Source organism: Streptopelia decaocto, assembly GCF_964273445.1.
Source record: "Streptopelia decaocto genome assembly, chromosome: 15".
Lineage (NCBI taxonomy): Eukaryota > Metazoa > Chordata > Aves > Columbiformes > Columbidae > Streptopelia > Streptopelia decaocto.
In genome coordinates this window covers 14,100,510-14,124,666 of record NC_138670.1, presented here as the reverse complement: position 1 = coordinate 14,124,666, position 24,157 = coordinate 14,100,510, and the positions used below count along the sequence as shown (strand labels likewise).

At 56.6% G+C, this 24,157-nt stretch overlaps 2 protein-coding genes across 9 annotated transcripts in view; one reads left to right on the top strand and one right to left on the bottom strand.

Moving 5' to 3' along the window:
* The window catches only part of LOC309446345 (caspase recruitment domain-containing protein 8-like), a 68,287-nt gene that overhangs the window by 36,839 nt on the left and 7,291 nt on the right, over positions 1–24,157 (bottom strand). The window lies entirely within an intron of this gene.
* Positions 145–23,862, top strand: LOC309446344 (uncharacterized protein). Its single transcript, XM_082065993.1, has 17 exons — positions 145–279; positions 471–535; positions 831–896; positions 1,689–1,744; positions 1,827–2,047; positions 3,360–3,619; positions 4,200–4,325; positions 5,083–5,227; positions 6,570–6,611; positions 18,170–18,286; positions 18,478–18,542; positions 18,842–18,907; positions 19,700–19,755; positions 19,838–20,058; positions 21,370–21,629; positions 22,210–22,335; positions 23,093–23,862. Exons 1-17 carry the CDS (start codon positions 147–149, stop codon positions 23,114–23,116), a joined length of 2,049 nt encoding a protein of 682 aa, XP_081922119.1. The 5' UTR covers positions 145–146; the 3' UTR covers positions 23,117–23,862.

Below are 24,157 nucleotides of genomic sequence, written 5' to 3'. Positions count from 1 at the left end.
GCATCAAGACTTGGGAGAAGACGGGCAGAGGAAGGGATGCTCCTCTGGACACGACCTGGCTCCTGAGCTCTGCTCTGCTTTGTGTTCCTGTTGCAGTGCGAGGTGGTGATAGTTCAGCTGTCAAAAGTCAACTTCCAGGTAAGGGCATGTCCTGGCACAAAGTTCGTGAACGTGTATATTTGCCCTGGGACGAAGTTCCTGAACGTGTATATTTGCCCTGGGACGAAGTTCCTGAACGTGTATATTTGCAAGGGATGGACATCAAGCCACTGCATTTTGGTGAGCAAACCTCTGCCATGATTCATGCAGGATAATGTCGAAGTTGCGGTAGATGTAGGAGCCACACAAGGGGACCAGTGTGGCTAATGGGATCAGGAAGGTTGGGTGAAACCTGCTTGCGGATGGCTTCTTCTCTCAAACATGAGGCAAAAAATGACAATGTCTTCTTGTTGTTCCATTCAAAAACTTAGACCCACAGAAGCTGGTGGCAGACCCTCATGAATCTCTGCCAGCCAAGGCCTCGGGGAGCGCAGAGGTGAGTTCTGGTGGGACAGGGTGCCCGAGGCTGTTGTGCCGCAGTGAGGAGCACCACGGGGCTGGGGGGACGGCACGGCTGCAGCACAGGAGCTCACAGCTGGTCCTGAGCATGGAGGGTCTGGTGCTGCCCATCACTGCAGAACCGCTGTGGGGGGCAGGAGCCGGTGGGTGCTGCCCCTGGTCCCAGGACAGGGACCTGTCCCTGCCGGCAGGCCAGGCGGGCACAGCGCGCAAGCACGGCTGGAGGGGACAAAGACAGCTTGTCAGCGCGTTCCCCTATGTTCCCTCTGCAGGCGAGCTTTCCATCGATGAACCCGGGCTCATCACCGCAGGGAACGTGCAGGAGCTGCACAGCGGAGGTAAGAGCTTTGCCAAGGGAAATGGCACAGCAGGGACTGGCCCTGGCTCTCGGCTGGAGCCTGAGTCTGCCTTCAAACCTGTTGTTCGCAGCAGCGCTGCATCCTCCAAAAGAGTCCGGCCTCTTTTGCTATGCTAACTCAGCACATGCTCCCCAGTTTTCCAGTTTGTGAGACAACAAATACCACTTGATTCCATCCCAAATTTATTCTGGCTGCTAAACATCTCATCTGCCTCTGGCCACTGACCTCTCTGCTGATGCACCACGGCAGAGAGAGAACAACCCCAGGCTTTACCCACAAGAAAGTCATCAGTTAACAACATTGTCTCTCTCTCAGCAGACAGAAACTTTCCTAGCTGGAATTCTCATTTGCAAAATGCATCCTAAAAAGCAGTGGGTGACACACCCATGCCTCCCCCACCCCAGGGCCATCTACCAACGTGGGGCGAAGAGTTCAGTCCTCCTGGCTGTGCCTGCACGCAGGATTTCTCTTGGGCACGGCTACAGGGATCTGCAGTAAAGGCGTCGTGAGCCTCAGACAGGGCCAGTGCTTGTTCCACATCCCAGGGCAGAGGACTTGCCAGTCAATGATTTTTCTGGGCTCTTGACCGCAGGGGTGATGACTTTCCGGGCACCGGGCAGCAGCTGCTGCTCCCCTGCTGCTGCTTGCGAGGCTCCAGCTCCCACGCCAAGCAGCAGCGTGTTTCGCTGTAAATCCCTGCACGCCTCCTGCAAGCAGCACCCAGCGTGCAACACCCCTTCCAGTCCCAAACTGGCCACACTTGTCTTGCAGGTACTTCCAGAAGTGACACCAAAGATAACCCGAGCCTCTGGGAAGACCAGGTACCGGTAAGAGCTGTTGGGTGTAGCGGGAGCACCTTCCAAAGCCCTGTGCCAGGTGGCATGAGCCTGTCGTTCCTCCCACCTGCAGAGCAGACCTCCCTGGTGAAGGCATCTTCCAGTGCTCCATCACCGGCCTCGGCTTCGAGGTAAAGTCAGCAGTGACCATCACCTATGGATACGTCACCTGGACCCAGCACCTCAGCAGGGATGTCCAGGAAATGTGGGTGCCCGCCGGACCCCTGTTCCGCATCACGGTGCATTCCGGCGTCGTGCGGGCGGTGCGTCTCCCCCATTTCATCTGCCTGGCAGGTACGGCAGCCGCAGGGACCCGCGTTTCCAAAACCACCATCTGCTCAGGGACGTCTCTGGCTCCTTGGAGAGAGACGTCTGTCCAGACAGGGCCAAATTCTCCCTTCCCTCCAAGGTCCCCTGTACTCCCTCGTATTCCTCTGCTTTGCTTTGGGTCCTTCATCCTTCCCTCACTTTCTCTCAAGCCTTCGCAGTGGTCCCTTCCCCAGCTCCTGCTCCACACCACCTGCCCCTCCTCACCCACCTCTCCTCCCAGCTGCCATGATGACCCCTGGGCACTGTCCAGCCCAGCTGCAGATCAGCCCCTGGGCTCCCCTGGAGAGTTGCTCAGCCCTTTGCCCCTGTGGCCACTGTGGATGCCAATGGCCACCCCTGCTCTGCCCCAGCAGGACAGGAGCCGGCCGGCTGCGCCCACCCACAGGCTGGACCACCCCGTAGTGGGAGGGACTAGGCCAGAGCTGGCCTGGGCAGGAGAATAAGTAGATTGAAATTGTCCATTTTCAGCCAGGCAGCAGGAGAAGCCACAAGGCTTGGATCTGGGTCCTGTGCCCTGCACTGCTCTTAATGAGCCGCTGCTAATGAGCAGAGAAGGTGCTGGGCTGCCGGGCACACAGACGAGTCCCAGTGCCCCGTGCTGGGGGCTCTGACACAGGCCCCGGCTTGTGCTGGCCGAGGGACTCTTCCTGCCAAATTCGTGTCCCCTTCCAAAACTGAGCCGTTTCTTGTCACTGCGTTCCATGTCCCGCCCAGGGCCTGGCAAGTGCAGCTGTGCTGGCCAAAAAGTGGCTCTACGCACTCTTCACTGACACAGCCGTGCTATGCACAATGCTGTAATTATATTAATCTGTCAGGTTAATAGCAAAGTGTGCTCCAGAGACTATCCCAGTGACTGGGAATCAGCAGAGCTCTCTGACCCGCTGATCCCTCGGGATGGCACCTCAGGCTGTTCAGGTTGCTCTGGTGATCAAAAACTAGAGCGACTGGTCACACAGTGACCGTCTGCCTCGCCGGTACGTGTTGGTGTGGTGCTTGCACGCAGGAGGCTGCACGGATGCAGTCTGACAATTTTCACAGGCCCAAGCGGCCACCTTCAGATTTGCAGTTTTCTGAGCCCACAGGAACAATGCCAAAGGCCTGCGACGCTCTGCTAAACCCAGGAGACCAGGGCACACATGGGACCAACAGCTAAGCACGTCATCCTATGTGTGCACTTGTCTTCTTTCTGATGCTAAGGCCTCCAAGAGAAGGAGGCAGCCTGGTAAGTTGCCAGGGTGAACAAACAGAACCTTGTTGCCTTTTCTGTCTCTTGCAGAAGACTTAGATACCAAGCCGTGCTTCATTGCCCATTTTGAATATGGGAAGATGACCCTGCAGAGACCAACAAGACTGATTGCCTACTCTGCTGTCCTGGAGAATCCCAGCTTCTCACTGCTCGGGGTGCTTTGGATGAGGTTACGTTCAACCTTAAATTCATTCCCTGTGCACTCCTTGGTGCTGATCTTCCACCAGCTCAATGCTGCAGACACAACTCTTCACCTCTACCTCATCCCGGATGACAACTCTGTGAAGCAGGTAAGGCAGAGTGAGCTTGACTGTGTTAAAAATGGATGATATCTGGGTGGCTGCAGCACCAGGGACTGGGTTTGATAGCCAGAGATGCCTCCACTTTTCTGCCACCACACTCTGGTTTCCATACGGTCCTGTGCCCCCATCTCCCACAGGAGGAGCATCCTTGCTCCTGCCTCCCCCACTCTCCTCTTTCCCAGACGCTCCAGGAACCACTCTCTGTGTTTTCGGCTGGGACAGCCTGTCCTGGCACAGCCGAAGCCGTGGCACAGGGTGCTCTGCAGCACAGAGCAGATGCAGGACTTGCTGGCCGCTGCCAGGCACAGCAATAGGTGGCTGCGTACCAGCCGTTCTGCTGTGCACAAGCCCTTGCCCTCTCTCCCAGCGCCACAGCGCGGCACCTGCCCACGCTCCCGCCCGCGCCAGCGGAGCTCCCGGCCCCCGCAGCACAGCCCTGCCTGGAACGCACGCCCCGTGGGCTGTGCTGACCGGGGCGCTCTCTTCTCCTCTTGACTTTCCCAGGGCTGCCTGCAGTTCACAGCGCTTTCTTTTCTCCTCTTCTAAAACTGACACTTGATGTTTACAGGCCGTTGAGAAACAAGAAAGGATCTGGAATTCAAAATTTATTCCCAAGCCTCCTCCATTTAATCCTCTGTTCTTCGGTTGCTCTTATCGGGTGACCAGTACAGGATTCGTAGAGATAACACCTAATGTAAGCGTGACTGTTCCTTTTTTTGTTTTTCTTCAATGAAGCAGTAAATACAATAAGTGTCTGTCCTCAGCCATGTTCTGCTACCAGAATCTGTGTCACTTGGTCTCAGAGCCAGAGGTGCAGGGAGCTGTACTGGTTATAACTGGCAAAGGTGTCTCATGATACGCATCCCCAGAAAGAGCACAGAGCCCACCCCAAAGCCCCAAAGGGGGGTCTCCAGCTTAATTGACAGATAGTCTTAAACACATGAATAACAAGGTAGGGTTTGGTTTTCCCACCTCCCAAATGACCAGGTAGCAGCTGAGGACTCTGTCTTGACGAGGAGTTGTAAAGACAACAGAGCCAAGCTCTCGGCAATGTCAGATAAAAGCGCTAAAAGCCATAAGTTGCAACCTGGGAAGTTCAGGTTCAATCTTATAGAATCTTTTACCACTCACTGGAGATGCAGCTGTCGGAGAAAGTTAGAAGGGCGTGAATCTCTGCTCTTTCAGCTTCTCCGTACTCAGCTAGACAAACACCCAGCTGAGCACATCCAGACTGGACATTGGCCCATCTTTGCGAGGCAGGTCAGGTAAGACACTCCAGGGGTCCCTTCCAACCACAATTTGTGACATTGGCAGCAGAGCAAAGCCCTGACATGTGCATCTTCCCTTGTCTTTCCTCTTGCTGGTACGGCCAGAAAACACAGGATGATGTATGTGAATTCACTGCAGCTCCCCATGGAGAGACAGACTCAACTTGCTTCTTACCTTTGCAGACAGAATTGACATTTTGCTACAAGAGTCCAAAAAAACTGCAGCTCTTTGTTGAGATCTACATCAAGAACATGGTTGAGGAAACGAGTTTCCTTATGACAGACACACGCAATGGCACTGAGGTCTGGAGGGCATCACTGAGATCAGGTAGGAACAGCAGGTCCACCTGGGGGCTCGCTCACCTTCTCAAAAGCAGGGGTACCACACCACCCAAGCAGATCTCACGCATTGTGTGGTCACGGTTGTCCAGGTGTCCTGCAGGGAAAGCAAACTCTGCATATGCAGCAACTGGCTGCTGCAGAGCAGGGACCTGAAAGGACACCCCAATGTCAGCAGACCAGAGCTTCAGGTTTAATGTGGAGTTTCAGATGTTGGGGATGAAGAGAGCATGACAGTACTATCAGGGTCGCTCTGTTCTCTTGGCTACGCTTTGCACAGAAATCTGACCTATTCTTTAAAGTCCATTAACATAATAGACACCCACAGACTTACCTGTGCAACCACTGTGCAATGCAGAGGAGGGATGGAGCATACCAAAATTGTGGTGAATATCAGGGTCTTAAAAATAGTTTTCCAGGCAGCACTAGTCTCCCAGATTTTCCTGGGTGTGACTCCAGTGTGTAAAACAACACCCAGAGCTCACAGGTCAGGGCAAGGCCAGAGGGACCACTGTCTGCCTTCATCTCGCATCTCTGCTCCAGCTGCGTCAGGATTGCAGCAGCAGCGATCCCGCTGGTGGAGTGGGCACCGCTCTCTTGTGGCACCCAGAGGCCATTGCTGGCAGCTACTCTGCTCTAGGGCTGACTGTACTGACCTGGGTCTCATGCAGAACTTTGGGCAGGACAGCTGATGCTCACAGAATCATAGAATCATTTTGAAGAGACCCTCAGGACCACCGAGTCCAACCGCAACCTAAATCTGGTACTACACCATGTCCCCAGGAACCTCTTCTAAACACCTTTTAAACCCCTCCAGGGATGGTGACTCCACCACTGCCCTGGGCAGCCTGTTCCAATGCCCAACAGCCCTTTCCAGGAATATTTTTTTCCTAATATCCAATCTAAACCTCCCTCAGCGCAACTTGAAACCATTTCCTCTTGTCCTATCACCTGATGGAGGCAGAAGCAGCAGCGTTAGCGAGGGCAGGTGCCAAGCCTCGTCTTCTTGTGTCTCCTGGGGGGACAGAGGTGCACCCAGCTCCAGAGCAGCACGTTCCTAATCTCCACATCTCTCTGCTCAGCTGCTGCCTGCTTGGCTCAGCAGACACCACACATGCCACTAACTTCACGTGGCCCCAAGCCTGACAGTGTTCAAGAAGCTATTGGGCAATGTCCTCAGACACATGGTATGAACTGTGGGCTTGTCCTGTGCAGGGACATGAGACGGACTCGATGATCCTTCTGGGTCCCTGCCAACTCAGGACATTCTATGATTCCATGATTCTATGATCTCAGTCATGGGACATTCAGTGATCTCTCTTTTCTTTCAGGTGACATTAATCTTCTTGACCCTGCCTCCAAGACCATCTCAGGTCAGTACAGTGTTTCAGAGTCTGAATCAATTTTTTGGAGCTCAGCATCCTCTGGTTTTAAGCAGATATCAGTCTCTTTACCCATCCTTTTGATAGTTTCTAGGCAAAAAGCCTTGAAAGCTGCAACCTCAGTCTTTTATCCCCACATTGCTGGCTGCATGCTCCGTGCCATGTGCTGGGTGAAGCAGCATAGTGCAGGTGACCCTTGAAACTGGTTTGCCAGCTTTGGCAACAGGCATGAGAATGAGCCGCAGCTGCTACAGTTCACAGTCCATAAACAATAGTTTTCTGTATTTCTGCTAAGTGGTAGAGCTGCTGCATCCCGTACAGCCAGCTCGGGGCCTTTCAGCCAAGCGGGAGGGTTCTCCACAGGAGGGACGCCCCAGCGCAGGAGCCTGCAGCCAGGCCTTGGCAGAGGGGACAGCAGCTCCAGGAGTTTCTGACCAAGGGGCTTTGCTTTCCACTTGCTTCAACAACATGCTGCCCAGCAGCTCTGCAGCTGTTATCCCAGCCTAATTTCTCCAGGGCCACAGCACTTCATCATTACCTCTTGCATCTCATCTTGCTAATGAAAGGTCCGATCCAAGACGCCAGCCAGGCACCCAAGATGCAGGTCGAGGCAGATAGGCCTGGCTCAGATCCATGCAAACTTGGAAATCTTAGCCTTAGTCTTCTTCCTTGCCATGCATGTGGAGTCAGCACACTGGCCTACAACCTGCTCAGGATCATCAGGAGAGTTGGGTGGCAGACAAGGGCAAGGACAGGACAAGGGGCAATGCCTATAAATTGAAAGAGGGCAAGTTTGGATTGGACAAAGGAAGAAATTTGTTATGCTGAGGGTGCTGAGACACTGGAACAGGCTCCCCAGAGAAACTGTAGAGGCCTCATCATGGGAAGTGTTCCAGGTCAGGCTGGATGGAGCTCTGAGCTACCTCATCTGATGAAAGATGACCCTGTCCATGGTGGGGTGTTGGACTGGGTGATCTTTGAAGGTCCTTTCAACCCAAACCATCCTGTGATTCTACAGGGAGTTGCCCTCTGGGTGCCCACTCCAGCCTCACGTAGGAGGACTGGGTGGGGGCTTGGGAGGAGAGGACGGGCAGCGCTGCCCTGCGCCAACCCACGGCTTGCTCAGCACCCGCTGCCATCGCCTGCCTTTCCAGGCTCTGTTTCTTTACAAGCCGCTTGCAGTCCTGTGAGATTTCAGAGCTTTGAGTGACCTGTGCTCTGAGTTAGGAACTCCACACTTTGCAGGGCGGTGGCAGGACAGCAACTTCACACCCAGACACTGTAGGAATCCCACAGGGGACAGTTTCTGGCAGCTGAATGGTGCTGCCACCCACCTCACCTCCCCCGGCTCTGACTTAACGCTCCTGCCCCCTTCCTTGCATTCCCTCCAGCGCTCCCACTGCTGCTGCAGCCAGTGCCCATCCGTTCTGGTGGAGGGATGCAGACACGTGGCTGTGGGACAGGGTGCACAGCCATGGTGTCTGCTGGCTCTGGGTTCCACGTACCGCAGTGTGGCACTGACCTGCGGCTGCCTGGCTGCATGCAGCACAGTAACTTGGGCTTGGTGTCTGCCAGGTGCAGCCTTTGTGGAGAAGCACCACACTGCGCTCTGCTCCAGGATGAGGCAGCTCCCCACCATTCTGCAACACTTGCGGGATGCAAACGTCATCAACAGCGATGAAGAAGAGGAGTTGCAAGCTCAAGATACAAATAAGAGGAAGAACCGAGCTTTGCTGGACCTAGTTAAGAAGAAAGGGCGGAAGGCCCAGAAGCAGCTCTACCAGATCCTCCAGATAAAAGACCCCTACCTCATCGCAGACCTGGAGAAGTCCACCTAGGCCAAGGACAGCAGACTGCTTTTGCTGCCATTCTTCAGCTTAGAGGAGCAACGGAAGGGCAGTCAGGTTTACTAGCACCTGAATCCTGAACTTTCAAGGGAAACTCCATGGTGCAAAGCAACAAGAAGCCTTCTGAAAAACCCGGTTGCCAGTGGTGGACAACTAGTGTCATGCCAACCACTGGTGAGAAGCTGCTGGAACAAGAGACCTTGGTTCCTAAGCCAGTGCCAATACCTCAGCCCTGTGTGCCCCTGAGACAGGCCTCGGCCTCTCCAGAAGCTGCAGGCAGCTGCCAGCACAGGAGCTTCCATCACAACGGCGACCTCCAGCTCAGCCTCCCCATCCTCAGCGTCCAGGGACACCTCCGGCAGCTGGAAGAGGGGAGCTGCATTTCCACCCACAGCTGCCTTGTTCTCATGCGCAAGACACAGCAAGCCACGGGTGCTGATGTGAACCCCTATCAACATCAAACCTTGCACTCATTTCCCTCCAGCCTACTTTACCCAAATGACCCAAATTCACTGAAGGGCCAAACAAGCAGCCTGACCCCTGCAGCAGCCAGGAGAAGGAGCACCTCCCAAAGAAACCCCAAAAAATAGCAAAGAGAACAAAAGTCTGTGGCTCTTCAGAGAATGTCTGACTCAATAGCAGCCGCTCTACATTCAAAGCAAGCCAACAGGTTAATTTTAAATCACTTTCTTCTCATCTATAAGGTCAGTTCCTTTCAGGATCACGTGGATGCCTTCACTGATCACATCCTACTGCTGCTGAATGGGCCAGCCAGGGCAGGAGCAGTCTGCTCTGGTGTCCAGGATCTCAGCAGAGACTTTTTGGGTCAAACTCAGGTGAAATTCCTTATGAAGAAAGGCTGAGGGTGCTGGGTCTCTTTAGTTTGGAGGAAACTGAGGGGTGACCTTATTAATGTTTATAGATATATAAAGGGTGAGTGCCACGAGGATGGAGCCAGGCTCTTCTCGGTGGCAAACAATGATAGGACAAGGGGTAATGGGATCAAGCTGGAACACAAGAGGTTCCACTTAAATTTGAGAAAAAACTTCTTCTCAGTGAGGGTGGCAGAGCCTGGCCCAGGCTGCCCAGGGGGGTTGTGGAGTCTCCTTCGCTGGAGACATTCAAAACCCGCCTGGACACCTTCCTGTGTGACCTCACCTGGGTGTTCCTGCTCCATGGGGGGATTGGACTGGATGATCTTTTGAGGTCCCTTCCAACCCCAAACATACTGTGATACTGTGCTGTGATACTGTGAAATTCAGTTGCCGAAGCAGAGACAACAACTTCTGGGTGCTCAAAGTAACTTGCAGGGAGTCTTGAGTGAAATGGCCCCCACGACATGCTCTGTGACTTTGTGGGGTGGAAGGGACACTGAACTATATATTTGTTTTATATATATATATATATATATATATATTTGTCTATATTTGTTCCTTCTTTTGCACACCTGGAGAGTACATTGCTGCAGAAACAGAAGAGTGTGTCTCTGCCCTGTTAAGGGTCAGGGATGAGTTCAATTACTACACAACCAATCCAAACTCAAGGGGATCAGATCCCAAAACTCTAGAGTAATAATTCAAATTGCACATCTTCCCATTCTGTGTCACAGTCAGGACTCTCGGGGGCACCCAGATAATCACTTACCAGGCAGCTGAGGTGTATCAGTCCCCAGGGAACACTCCTTAGACAGCCAGTCCAAGGAGGAGAGTCTTGAACCGCATACCCACTGCTCCCAGCACAGCAACTCAAAGGGGGTCCAGTAGCTCCATTTACACCCTAGTGGAATCTGAGTGTGGCCACTTATGGGAGTTGTCCAGAAGCTTCTCTCAACCAAGGTGCCTCATTGGTCAAAGGCCTTGTCTGTCGACCAAGGGGCGTGTGCATGACCATAAGGGTCCATCAACCTGGAGGTTTCTGTTGCTCTGGGGTGGGGTGGGGGCGCATCTGCCAGGGAACCAGGAGAACAAAGTGGGGGCGGACAGGAAGGTGAAGAACAGGGGCCACTCAGGTAGAAACCGGGTCCGGTCTGGCTGAGCCCTGTGCCTGGTCACCACAGTCTGTCCTATATTTATATTGCTCATTAAATGTTTTCTTAACTATTTCTCTGCGCCATCATCCTCTCTACCCCTTGTGCTTCAAGGACCACGTGCCAGTAACTGGTGAGACCCACGTGTGCGTCAGGGGCTCAGGTGTCACCTATGAGAGGGAGTGGGGGTCTTTGGGGAATGGTGTCCCAAAAACTAGCTACTGGGGCACTGGAGTGAGGCGAATTAGGGCTCCATGCAGCTGGGGCTGGACCGTGTGGCACAGCCTGTGTGTCTGGTGGGGGCGAGAGTATCCCCCAAAACCAGGTGTGCAGGAGCTGCGCCTGTGCGTTCACCAGCAAAATTCAAGCCGGACCAGCTGGTGACTCAAGGGCCCGTGGGGTGTGTCTGAGGGCTGGGGTCCAGGTCGGGGAGCTGGCGGGACAGAGGGGCCACACCGGTGCTTGGGGAACCCTCAAGTGCGTGTGTGCCGCACTAGTGACCTCCCGCAGCTGCCACCACGAGAGGAGGGGACGGGGCTAGTGTGTGATGTGGGTCCCGCCTGTGGGTGCGGATGACGGCAGCGCCTGCCCGTGGCTGTCTGTGTGTTCTGTGCCAGTGTGTCCTGTGTCTGTGTGTGCGGGTGTGTGTCTGGGGTATGTGCTCGGCTTCGCTGCTGGCTGAATCCACAAAGGGGAATGGGGCAGCCACATCCCCACCCTGGACAGGGACCCCGGGTTCCTGGTGTCCAAGCGCCGGGCAGTGGGATCCCGGCGGGGGGGCGCGGGAGGCGGCCATGCCGTTACGGCTCTGCACACACGCACAGCGCGCTGTACCGCTCCTCCACCGAGGGGCTGTCAGGTTTGCAGCCCGTGGTGGCAGCAGCTGCCGCCACCGCAGACCTGGAGCAGCGGGGACGCCTCTCCCGCTCGGCCCGGGCGGCTCCGCAACCGGCTGGGCGGGGCGCGCCGGGGCGCTTCTCTCCACCATTGGCTGGAGGTGCCGCGGAGTTCGCTGGATTGTTCTCTGATTGGTTCTCTCATCGTGGGGCGGGGCGGGGATCCCTCTCGCGGGAACCGGGTGCAGCGCGGGATATTCCTTCCGCGGCGGCGGGACGTGCTGAGCCGAGCCGAGCTGAGCTGAGCCGGGCCGAGCTGAGCCGGGCCGAGCTGAGCCGGGCCGAGCTGAGCCGGGCCGGGGATGGCGCTGCGGGGTGGCGGTGGCGGAGACCCCGAGGCAGCGCGGCGGGGCCGGCGGGCGGGCGGGCCCCGGGAGCCGGCGGCGGGGCCTGACGGCACGGCGTCGGGCAGGGACGATGGCCCCGCACTGTCCGCTCTCAGCCGCCTGGAACGATCGCAGCGCACGGACCGGCTGGACGCGCTGTTCGGCACTGTTGGTGTCACACTGGTGCTCAAGGGAAAAGCTTTTTTCTGGGCTTGGGTAGTCATTTTTGAGTTGATAAAGCAGTAAAGCAGTAAAATTATTACCTCTGCCTCCTCAACGTGTTTCAGCAACATCTGCTGCCTTGTGGGCAGAGACCATTGATAAAAATACACAAGGTGGATCCCAAGAGTCCCAGCACACCTGCCTCTGCCCTAGTACCCTCCTAGCCCCCAGCACCCCTGCCATGACCCCCAGCACCCCTGCCATGCCTCTCCAGCCCTGTCAGGAACAGGTTTCAGCCCAGAGGGCCAACAGCACCCTCCTGCTGCTGACCTCCTTCCCTCCCCAAATGCAGCCAGTCTCCATGGGCCACCAGTTTGCAGCAGTCCCGGTCTGTCCCGGCACAGCCTGGCAGAGCGGGAGCTGGCACAGACCCGCGGTGCACAGACCGCGCTCCCCACGGCGCAGAGCGGGCGGTGGGGAGACGGCACTGGGGCTCCGGTTGTTGTCTGACCACAGCTGCAACTACAGTGTCACGCAGCCCACAAACACCTTCCTGCTGCCTCCAGAGAGCGACTCCACCAAAAATCAAGGCAGCTGCTGGCACAAAGTCCTGCTGCCTCCCCGAGCTGCCCGCAGCCTCCCTCTCTGCCCACGCGGGGTTCCATCCTCCACCCGCTGCACCGCCCCAGGCACAGCCAAGCTGCCACAGCCCACCAGCACATGGAGAAATTTCCCAGTTTAGTATCAGGAGCTCCAGTTCCCTGCCAGGTCTGGCTCAGCAAACTGCCCCATCTCCAGGACGGGCTGGGCTCTGCTGCCAAGAAAAGCAGGTCTTTCCTCTGGACGTGGGACTCTGAGCACAGCTCAGGCATCGCCAGAGCATCGGGGGTCCCAAGGCTCCTCCCCACACCCCACGAGCCACGCCGTGTGCTCTGTGTTATCAAGGCAACAGGGGGCAGCCCTGCTCTGACCCTGGGGAGGGACACAGCGCTCATCTGCCACAAGAAAATTGTGGAAAGACACAGTGGGAGGACAACCAAGTCACACAAAAGAGAGCGTGACAGAAGACCATGTTTTTAAGGCAGGGAGAACTTGTATTTTTAAAATAATTTTGTGTTGAAAATAAATAGCCGGGTCTCCATCCTGAAGTTATGACTTTTTTCAGGAATTGTACTACAGAGGATGAACACAGGCGTCCTACAGCCTTCCTCCCCACAGCCCCCAGCACTTGCACAGACCAGCCTCCCTGCATGGGGTGCTCAGCTGGAGGAAAAACACTCATTAGTGTAACCAAAACCCGTCCCTCCCCCTCGAGGATGCTGCACCCACGACACCCTCACAGCCGTGCCGCTGCCCACCCCCTGCCCACGCAGCAGAGGAGCCAAACTCAGGGGGGCTGGCACACAGGAACCCCCTTCTCTCCTTTCCCTGACACCCCAACCTCCCCTGCATCTCTCCAGCCACCCGCCCCTTTTCCCGCAGACAGCTCTCCAGCCGGTTCCCGCTGCCCTCTGCCCAACCTGCCTGCTCCCAATGTCCCGACATTTCCGTACCCATCCCCACCCCCCTCCCGGCCTCGCTCCAGGGTCCCCCGGCTGCTGGCACCAGCAGCTCTGACACTGTTAGAGCCCAACCAGTCCCCTCCTGCTCCTCCCACCACCTCGCCTCCCCAGGAGCCCCCGCTCCTGCGCACCCCTCAGCACACCCCTCCCCAGCAAACCTTTGCCTTTCCCGCTGCTTCCTGGCAAAAACCGAGATCTGCTTTGACCAGCCTGGAGCAAACAGCAGATTTGGCTTTGCAAGGTAATTTGCTTTTTGGATGGCCCCAAGAAACACAAACAAAACTCACTGTGCAAAACCCCAAAAGCAGTTCACAGCCCCACTGTCTGCATGGCCCTGCCTCACAGAAGACAAAGAGGGACGTGTCCTGGTGCACTTCACCTTGTCACCTTGTCACCGGCAGTTTGTGTCAGCAGCAGCACAGATTGCTACAAAGCTGCAGTTCAATGTGCCCCACCAGCTCCAGAAAAGAAGCCCGGCGGGAACACTATGTCAGACTACAATTAGCCACAATTGTTTTACTGGCTGCTGCTTCAGCAATTTATAGGCTCCAGGTTAAAGGCTCATTCAGCAGCGGTGTCTTTGCCACCCCTCCAAACACATCCTCTGCAAACTGCATAGGAAATATTCTGAAATTAACAATCAAACACGAGACTTTGTTCAGATCTCAAAGGTACACCAATAAAAAGTGCAAATGCTGAAAATTCTCCCCGGGCGCAGACTGCTTGATGCAAAAATCAAAACATTTCACAAAGCAAAAGAATTTTAATTCTCAATCTCTCTACTACAGGCAGCCAAGTCCTTCCCCTTGCTGCCTATTGCTGCCAGTTCACGATGGAATAAGTAAATGCCGGGTTCCCTGTAGAAGCTGCAAGCAGTGCAGAAGGGGTTTATTAGGGCGATGTTTTCCAATACTAATCTAAAGCACACCACCACCAAATCTCCATCCACCGCACCAGGAGACGGACGTTCCCTCTCAGAGTAGCCCGTGAGGTTACCCACTTTGCTGATATCATTTCCCCAGGCACCCACGCAAAAGCAGCTTTACACCTGCAAGTATTGCATGGACTGCCTGCGTTTCGCCAGTCCCCCAGCTGCCGGTCCGGGACACCGGGGCTGTTTGCCCGGGTGGGTTCACAGTCCCCCAAACCAGGGACAAACAAACTTGGAGGACACGTGGAGGGGCCGGGGGGGGGACAGGGACCCAAACCTGGAGGTTCAGTAGAAAGGCGGCTTCTTCTCCCCGACCACAATCGCTGTCGCTCTGCTCTGATTTTTTAAGCAATTGCTGCATCTCACGCGAGATGCGAAAATAAGCGGCGCTCCCGCAGCGCTGCGGCGGCCACCGGCCACCGGCCACCGCTCGCCCGGCCCGGCCCGGCCCTGCCGGCAGCTCCGGCTGCAGAGGAGCCTCCTCGCCCCCGGCATCCCCGCTCCTGCGGGGCACCGGCGGATGCCCGATCCGCCCGCCCGATCGCCCGCCCCGTCCCCCGGCGCGGATGGGGCCTCGGCAGCTGCGGCCAGCGGCCCCGCACCAGGAGCGCCCCCGCTCCACCAGCCCCGGGCCGGGACCCGCCGCCCCCGCGCTTACCTGGGCAGCAGCGGCGATGCCGGCGCGGCGGCGGGAGCGCGGCCGCCCCCGGGCGGGGCGGGGCGGGGCGGCCGCCCGGGACACGGGACCGCAGCGGGGAGCGGGTGTCCCCGCCGCCCCCATCCCGCTGCTCCCGCGGGTGGCCACGCTGGCCCCGGGCACGCAAAGAGGCATTTTTGCTCCCTCTCCGTCCAGCGGTTACTTCTGCCCTCCTGGAAATGACCCGTCCCGTCCTTTCCCTGGTCACTTCCACATTTCCCCGCTGGATTCTCGTCTCTGCTCTCCCCTATGCGGACAGGGATCTACTCCCCCGCCCCGTGCCTGGCACGTTCCTCTGCTCCCCACTCCACTCTTTGCCTTCTCCATCATCCTGTTTGGCAGACTCTCAGCATCTCTGTGTGCCTTTTCTTACTGCGTGCCCCAAATACATCTTTTCTTTTCCTTCTGTGACTTTTGAGACAACCTTGCATACAGCGGAAGGCTTTTTCTCCCCCACATACAGATTCTCTTGGGTCGCGGCTGTCTTAGAGACTCTGAGTATACGAATCTGCCAGGTTGTCCAGCTGGTTCACTGCCCTCTCATACACAGCTTTAGGTCCTTGCTGCCTGCTCCCAATGAGACACGAGGCTTAACTGGGCTGTTCAGCTGCAGATTTCGCTGCTGTTATAAAACTACTCTCAGATGGAGCCTGCAAATGCAGGAGCTTCAGGAAGCCACATCCGTTCACAGCCTTGCGAGAGGGACTGTGGGTCCTGCTGGAGCTGCCTCCGTTTTAAAGCAGGAGAAATGACAGCAGGAGCACTGGGTACGTCTGCAGGCAGCGGAGCAGGAGCATCCCCACATATGGTGCTGTGCCTGCCTGGGGCTGGTGCAGAGCTCATCCCATGGGACACTGCACCTGGCAGCAGAAACACACGACGGCCAACAGCCACTTCCGTTTCCATACCCGGCACGCAGGATTTTTGAACTCTGGTGTGCAAAAGCACTGCCACGCAGCTGCCAAGCAAACAGCAAGGATTTGGCCTTGGAAGGAATCCATAAATTGCTTTGCAGGGAGTTTTCCCAACAGCAAGCTCTATCGGCAGGCCACGGACACTCAGGCTCCACTGAAATGACGAGTGTACAAGAGCTGGGGCTGTTTCACTGCACCCTACAGGGCCGAGCACGTGTCTCCAGGGCAGGGATGTGGTCACCAGCAGCACCGTGTGGCTGCTCTGTCCCGAGAACAGCGCTGGACGTGGCTCTGCCTGCAATGGGGTGACTGAGCCAGGGCCAGCACCCGTGAGGACAGGGCATGTGGGCAGCCCAGTCCCGAGGGGTGGCCGCGGGTCCTCCCCTCCCCATGAATACTGCAGAGCAGCTGGTCAGTGCGCGGCTCATCGTCATTGCTTGGAGTGCAGCCCTGGGCTCCGGGCACTGAGTCCCTCACCCTGACTCCGCTCCCGCACTGGGCTCTGCCTGGACCGCAGGGTCAGACACTGAACTGTCCTTGCTGCCCGTCTGCCAGGGCAGAGGGTGCCCTGAATGTCGCCGGCAGGTCCTGTCGCTCCTGCCTGGCTCCTGGGCTGCACGGGCACCCTGGGGTGCGGGGCAGGGTGCTCAAGCATCCTGGAGCTGTGAGTCTGCCCCAAGGGGGACAGCGCTGCCTCCCTGGGGACCGACAGGGCCACGCCAGCCATGCCAGCCACCTGCCCACCGTGCTGCCCACCCTTGGCTCCCTGCAGCCCTGCAGCAGTCAGGGAGCTGGCAACGTGCAGCCCTGCACATCCCACCACCCCCAAATTAACTGCCCCCCCACGCCACTGCAGTGGAGGTGGGGACAGGCTGGCCCCCGCAGCCCCAGGCAGGCAGAGCCGCGTCCTCCCCAGCTGGCCAGGGCTGGCAGGAAAGGGGGGGCAGGGGTGTGCTGGGAAGAAGGGGAAGGGCAGGTGCTGCGGGACCAGTGAACCAGCGGGGGACCCTGTGCCAACCCCAGACCTGCTTGCCAGCCTGGATCCAAGACTCTGCTGCCCTGGTCCCTTGGCAAAAAGCTCTGCCCTTGGCTGCACAGCCCTGCACAGCCTTCCCCGGGCAAGGAAAGGCTGGAGCACGAGCCTGGTGGGGCAGAAGGGGAGAAAGAAGAGAACAAGGGACAGAGGTTGTGTGGATGCAGCAGCCCAGGGCAGAGAGCCCAGTGCAGGCAGGGAGAGAGACCGAGCAGGCAGGGCTGCGGGCAGGAGGAGAAGCACTCAGCTGAGGCGGGAAGGAGCTTTGGCAGCAGCTCAGCCCTGACATCACCCGGTGCTTTCGATTTCTGGGGAAGTGACGGAGCCGGAGCCCCGGATCCTGTGTAGCGGCTGGAAGAGGCGCCATGGCGGAGCAGCAGCCCACGGCCGACAGCCCTGCAGAGTTCCGCATCTTCGTGAAGACTTTGACTGGCCAAAATCTTGCAGTGCAAGTGTCTCTAGATGACACCGTGCAGGACTTTCAGGTCAAGCTGAGCTCACAGGACTCCTCCCTGGGCCCTGAAATGGCATTTGTGGTCTACAATCAACAATATATGAATCAGGACCTGACTCTGCGATACTATGAAATCAAACCTGACTGCACAGTGTTCTGTGTAAGAAGATGTAAGTACAGGGTGGCTGGAGGGAGGTGCAAGAGGATCTGTCTGGAGGCAGGAGAGGTGCAGCGGGTGCAGATCGGGTGTCTCCCAAGGAGAGGACCTGGCCATGGCTGCGGGCAGGAGGGAAGGGGCAAGGCGGCTGCAGCCGTGTGTGCACCAGGGAGCTGCAGGAGCACGCTGGCACTGCAAGCTGGGAGGAAGGCGAGGGCCCAGGGAGGCACCTGGCAGGAGGGTGAGGAAGCACTTTGCTTCTGGAAGCTGAGCAAGAAATCTGGTCTCTGTGCGGCAGATGGGAGGGATTCAGGAGCACGCACTGGCAGCGTGTCCTCAGCCCTGCAGTGCGCTGCCCTCCTGGGCCCGGCCGCTGGGTGGGATTCCTGGTGCCCAGCAGCTTGGTGTGAGTGGGCTCAGACCCACAGGAACAGCTTTCATAGCAAAGGCATCAAGACTTGGGAGAAGACGGGCAGAGGAAGGGATGCTCCTCTGGACACGACCTGGCTCCTGAGCTCTGCTCTGCTTCGTGTTGCTGTTGCAGTGCGAGGTGGTGATAGTTCAGCTCTCAAAAGTCAACTTCCAGGTAATGTCATGCCCTGGGACGAAGTTCCTGAACGTCTATATCGGCAAGGGATGGACATCAAGCCACAGCGTGTTGGTGAGCAAACCTCTGCCATGATTCATGCAGGATAATGTCGAAGTTGCGGTAGATGTAGGAGCCACACAAGGGGACCAGTGTGGCTAATGGGATCAGGAAGGTTGGGTGAAACCTGCCTGCGGATGGCTTCTTCTCTCAAACATGAGGCAAAAAATGACAATGTCTTCTTGTTGTTCCATTCAAAAACTTAGACCCATGGAAGCTGGTGGCAGACCCTCATGAACCTCTGCCAGCCAAGGCCTCGGGGAGCGCAGAGGTGAGTTCTGGTGGGACAGGGTGCCCGAGGCTGTTGTGCCGCAGTGAGGAGCACCGCGGGGCTGGGGGGGACGGCACGGCTGCACCACAGGGGCTCACAGCTGGTCCTGAGCATGGAGGGTCCGGTGCTGCCCATCACCACTGCAGAACCGCTGTGGGGGGCAGGAGCCGGTGGGTGCTGCCCCTGGTCCCAGGACAGGGACCTGTCCCTGCCGGCAGGCCAGGCGGGCACAGCGCGCAAGCACGGCTGGAGGGGACAAAGACAGCTTGTCAGCACGTTCCCCTGTGTTCCCTCTGCAGGCGAGCTTTCCATCGATGAACCCGGGCTCATCACCGCAGGGAACGTGCAGGAGCTGCACAGCGGAGGTAAGAGCTTTGCCAAGGGAAATGGCACAGCAGGGACTGGCCCTGGCTCTCGGCTGGACCCTGAGTCTGCCTTCAAACCTGTTGTTCGCAGCAGCGCTGCATCCTCCAAAAGACCCCGGCCTCTTTCGCTATGCTAACTCAGCACATGCTCCCCAGTTTTCCAGTTTGTGAGACAACAAATACCACTTGATTCCATCCCAAATTTATTCTGGCTGCTAAACATCTCATCTGCCTCTCGCCACTGACCTCTCTGCTTATGCACCACGGCAGAGAGAGAACAACCCCAGGCTTTACCCACAAGAAAGTCATCAGTTAACAACATTGTCTCTCTCTCAGCAGACAGAAACTTTCCTAGCTGGAATTCTCATTTGCAAAATGCATCCTAAAAAGCAGTGGGTGACACACCCATGCCTCCCCCACCCCAGGGCCATCTACCAACGTGGGGCGAAGGGTTCAGTCCTCCTGGCTGTGCCTGCACGCAGGATTTCTCTTGGGCACGGCTACAGGGATCTGCAGTAAAGGGGTCGTGAGCCTCAGACAGGGCCAGTGCTTGTTCCACATCCCAGGGCAGAGGACTTGCCAGTCAATGATTTTTCTGGGCTCTTCACTGCTGGGGTGATGACTTTCCGGGCACCGGGCAGCAGCTGCTGCTCCCCTGCTGCTGCTTGCGAGGCTCCAGCTCCCACGCCAAGCAGCAGCGTGTTTCGCTGTAAATCCCTGCACGCCTCCTGCAAGCAGCACCCAGCGTGCAACACCCCTTCCAGTCCCAAACTGGCCACACTTGTCTTGCAGGTACTTCCAGAAGTGACACCAAAGATAACCCGAGCCTTTGGGAAGACCATGTACCAGTAAGAGCTGTTGGGTGTAGCGGGAGCACCTTCCAAAGCCCTGTGCCAGGTGGCATGAGCCTGTCGTTCCTCCCACCTGCAGAGCACACCTCCCTGGTGAAGGCATCTTCCAGTGCTCCATCACCGGCCTCAGCTTCGAGGTGAAGTCAGCAGTGACCGTCACCTACAGATACGTCACCTGGACCTGGCACCTCAGCAGGGATGACCAGGAAAAGTGGGTGCCCGCCGGACCCCTGTTCCTCATCACGGTGCATTCCGGCATCGTGCGGGCGGTGCGTCTCCCCCATTTCATCTGCCTGGCAGGTACGGCAGCCACAGGGACCCGCATTTCCAAAGCCACCATCTGCTCAGGGACGTCTCTGGCTCCTTGGAGAGAGACGTCTGTCCAGACAGGGCCAAATTCTCCCTTCCCTCCAAGGTCCCCTGTACTCCCTCGTATTCCTCTGCTTTGCTTTGGGTCCTTCATCCTTCCCTCACTTTCTCTCAAGCCTTCGCAGTGGTCCCTTCCCCAGCTCCTGCTCCACACCACCTGCCCCTCCTCACCCACCTCTCCTCCCAGCTGCCATGATGACCCCTGGGCACTGTCCAGCCCAGCTGCAGATCAGCCCCTGGGCTCCCCTGGAGAGTTGCTCAGCCCTTTGCCCCTGTGGCCACTGTGGATGCCAATGGCCACCCCTGCTCTGCTCCAGCGGGACAGGAGCCGGCTGGCTGCGCCCACCCACAGGCTGGACCACCCCGTAGTGGGATGGACTAGGCCAGAGCTGGCCTGGGCAGGAGAATAAGTAGATTGAAATTGTCCATTTTCAGCCAGGCAGCAGGAGAAGCCACAAGGCTTGGATCTGGGTCCTGTGCCCTGCACTGCTCTTAATGAGCCGCTGCTAATGAGCAGAGAAGGTGCTGGGCTGCCGGGCACACAGACGAGTCCCAGTGCCCCGTGCTGGGGGCTCTGACACAGGCCCCGGCTGTGCTGGCCGAGGGACTCTTCCTGCCAAATTCGTGTCCTCTTCCAAAACTGAGCCGTTTCTTGTCACTGCGTTCCATGTCCCGCCCAGGGCCTGGCAAGTGCAGCCGTGCTGCCCAAAAAGTGGCTCTACGCACTCTTCACTGACACAGCCGTGCTATGCACAATGCTGTAATTATATTAATCTGTCAGGTTAATAGCAAAGTGTGCTCCAGAGACTATCCCAGTGACTGGGAATCAGCAGAGCTCTCTGACCCGCTGATCCCTCAGGATGGCACCTCAGGTTGCTCAGGCTGCTCTGGTGATCAAAAACTAGAGCGACTGGTCACACAGTCACCGTCTGCCTCGCCGGTACGTGTTGGTGTGGTGCTTGCACGCAGGAGGCTGCACGGATGCAGTCTGACAATTTTCACAGGCCCAAGCGGCCACCTTCAGATTTGCAGTTTTCTGAGCCCACAGGAACAATGCCAAAGGCCTGCGACGCTCTGCTAAACCCAGGAGACCAGGGCACACATGGGACCAGCAGCTAAGCACGTCATCCTATGTGTGCACTTGTCTTCTTTCTGATGCTAAAGCCTCCAAGAGAAGGAGGCAGCCTGGTAAGTTGCCAGGGTGAACAAACAGAACCTTGTTGCCTTTTCTGTCTCTTGCAGAAGACTTAGATACCGACCTGTGCTTCATTGCCCATTTTGAATATGGGAAGATGACCCTGCAGAGACCAACAAGACTGATTGCCTTCTCTGCTGTCCTGGAGAATCCCAGCTTCTCACTGCTCGGCGTGCTTTGGAGTAGGTTACGTTCAACCTTATATTCATTCCCTGTGCACTCCTTGGTGCTGATCTTCCACCAGCTCAATGCTGCAGACACAACTCTTCACCTCTACCTCATCCCGGATGACAACTCTGTGAAGCAGGTAAGGCAGAGTGAGCTTGACTGTGTTAAAAATGGATGATATCTGGGTGGCTGCAGCACCAGGGACTGGGTTTGATAGCCAGAGACGCCTCCACTTTTCTGCCACCACACTCTGGTTTACATACGGTCCTGTGCCCCCATCTCCCACAGGAGGAGCATCCTTGCTCCTGCCTCCCCCACTCTCCTCTTTCCCAGACGCTCCAGGAACCACTCTCTGTGTTTTCGGCTGGGACAGCCTGTCCTGGCACAGCCGAAGCCGTGGCACAGGGTGCTCTGCAGCACAGAGCAGATGCAGGACTTGCTGGCCGCTGCCAGGCACAGCAATAGGTGGCTGCGTACCAGCCGTTCTGCTGTGCACAAGCCCTTGCCCTCTCTCCCAGCGCCACAGCGCGGCACCTGCCCACGCTCCCGCCCGCGCCAGCGGAGCTCCCGGCCCCCGCAGCACAGCCCTGCCTGGAACGCACGCCCCGTGGGCTGTGCTGACCGGGGCGCTCTCTTCTCCTCTTGACTTTCCCAGGGCTGCCTGCAGTTCACAGCGCTTTCTTTTCTCCTCTTTTAAAACTGACACTTGATGTTTACAGGCCGTTGAGCAACAAGAAAGGATCTGGAATTCAAAACTTATTCCCAAGCCTCCTCCATTTAATCCCCTGTTCTTCGGCTGCTCTTATCGGGTGACCAGTACAGGATTCGTAGATATAACACCTAATGTAAGTGTGACTGTTCCTTTTTTTGTTTTTCTTCAATGAAGCAGTAAACACAATAAGTGTCTGTCCTCAGCCATGTTCTGCTACCAGAATCTGTGTCACTTGGTCTCAGAGCCAGAGGTGCAGGGAGCTGTACTGGTTACAACTGGCAAAGGTGTCTCATGATACACATCCCCAGAAAGAGCACAGAGCCCACCCCAAAGCCCCAAAGGGGGGTCTCCAGCTTAATTGACAGATAGTCTTAAACACATGAATAACAAGGTAGGGTTTGGTTTTCCCACCTCCCAAATGACCAGGTAGCAGCTGGGGACTCTGTCTTGACGAGCAGTTGTAAAGACAACAGAGCCAAGCTCTCGGCAATGTCAGATAAAAGCGCTAAAAGCCATAAGTTGCAACCTGGGAAGTTCAGGCTCAATCTTATAGAATCTTTTACCACTCAGTGGAGATGCAGCTGTCAGAGAAAGTTAGAAGGGCGTGAATCTCTGCTCTTTGAGCTTCTCCGTACTCAGCTAGACAAACACCCAGCTGAGCACATCCAGACTGGACATTGGCCCATCTTTGCGAGGCAGGTCAGGTAAGACACTCCAGGGGTCCCTTCCAACCACAATTTGTGACATTGGCAGCAGAGCAAAGCCCTGACATGTGCATCTTCCCTTGTCTTTCCTCTTGCTGGTACGGCCAGAAAACACAGGATGATGTATGTGAATTCACTGCAGCTCCCCATGGAGAGACAGACTCAACTTGCTTCTTACCTTTGCAGACAGAATTGCCATTTTGCTACTAGAGTCCAGAAGAACAGCAGCTCTTTGTTGAGATCTACATCAAGAACATGGTTGAGGAAATGAGTTTCCTTATGACAGACACACGCAATGGCACTGAGGTCTGGAGGGCATCACTGAGATCAGGTAGGAACAGCAGGTCCACCTGGGGGCTCGCTCACCTTCTCAAAAGCAGGGGTACCACACCACCCAAGCAGATCTCACGCATTGTGTGGTCACAGTTGTCCAGGTGTCCTGCAGGGAAAGCAAACTCTGCATATGCAGCAACTGGCTGCTGCAGAGCAGGGACCTGAAAGGACACCCCAATGTCAGCAGACCAGAGCTTCAGGTTTAACGTGGAGTTTCAGACGTTGGGGATGAAGAGAGCATGACAGTACTATCAGGGTTGCTCTGTTCTCTTGGCTACAGTTTGCACAGAAATCTGACCTATTCTTTAAAGTCCATTAACATAATAGACACCCACAGACTTACCTGTGCAACCACTGTGCAATGCAGAGGAGGGATGGAGCATACCAAAATTGTGGTGAATATCAGGGTCTTAAAAAATAGTTTTCCAGGCAGCACTAGTCTCCCAGATTTTCCTGGGTGTGACTCCAGTGTGTAAAACAACACCCAGAGCTCACAGGTCAGGGCAAGGCCAGAGGGACCACTGTCTGCCTTCATCTCGCATCTCTGCTCCAGCTGCGTCAGGATTGCAGCAGCAGCGATCCCGCTGGTGGAGTGGGCACCGCTCTCTTGTGGCACCCAGAGGCCATTGCTGGCAGCCTCTCTGCTCTAGGGCTGACTGTACTGACCTGGGTCTCATGCAGAACTTTGGTCAGGACAGACGATGCTCACAGAATCATAGAATCATTTTGAAGAGACCCTCAGGACCATCGAGTCCAACCGTAACCTAAATCTGGTACTACACCATGTCCCCCGGAACCTCTTCTAAACACCTTTTAAACCCCTCCAGGGATGGTGACTCCACCACTGCCCTGGGCAGCCTGTTCCAATGCCCAACAGCCCTTTCCAGGAATAATTTTTTCCTAATATCCAATCTAAAC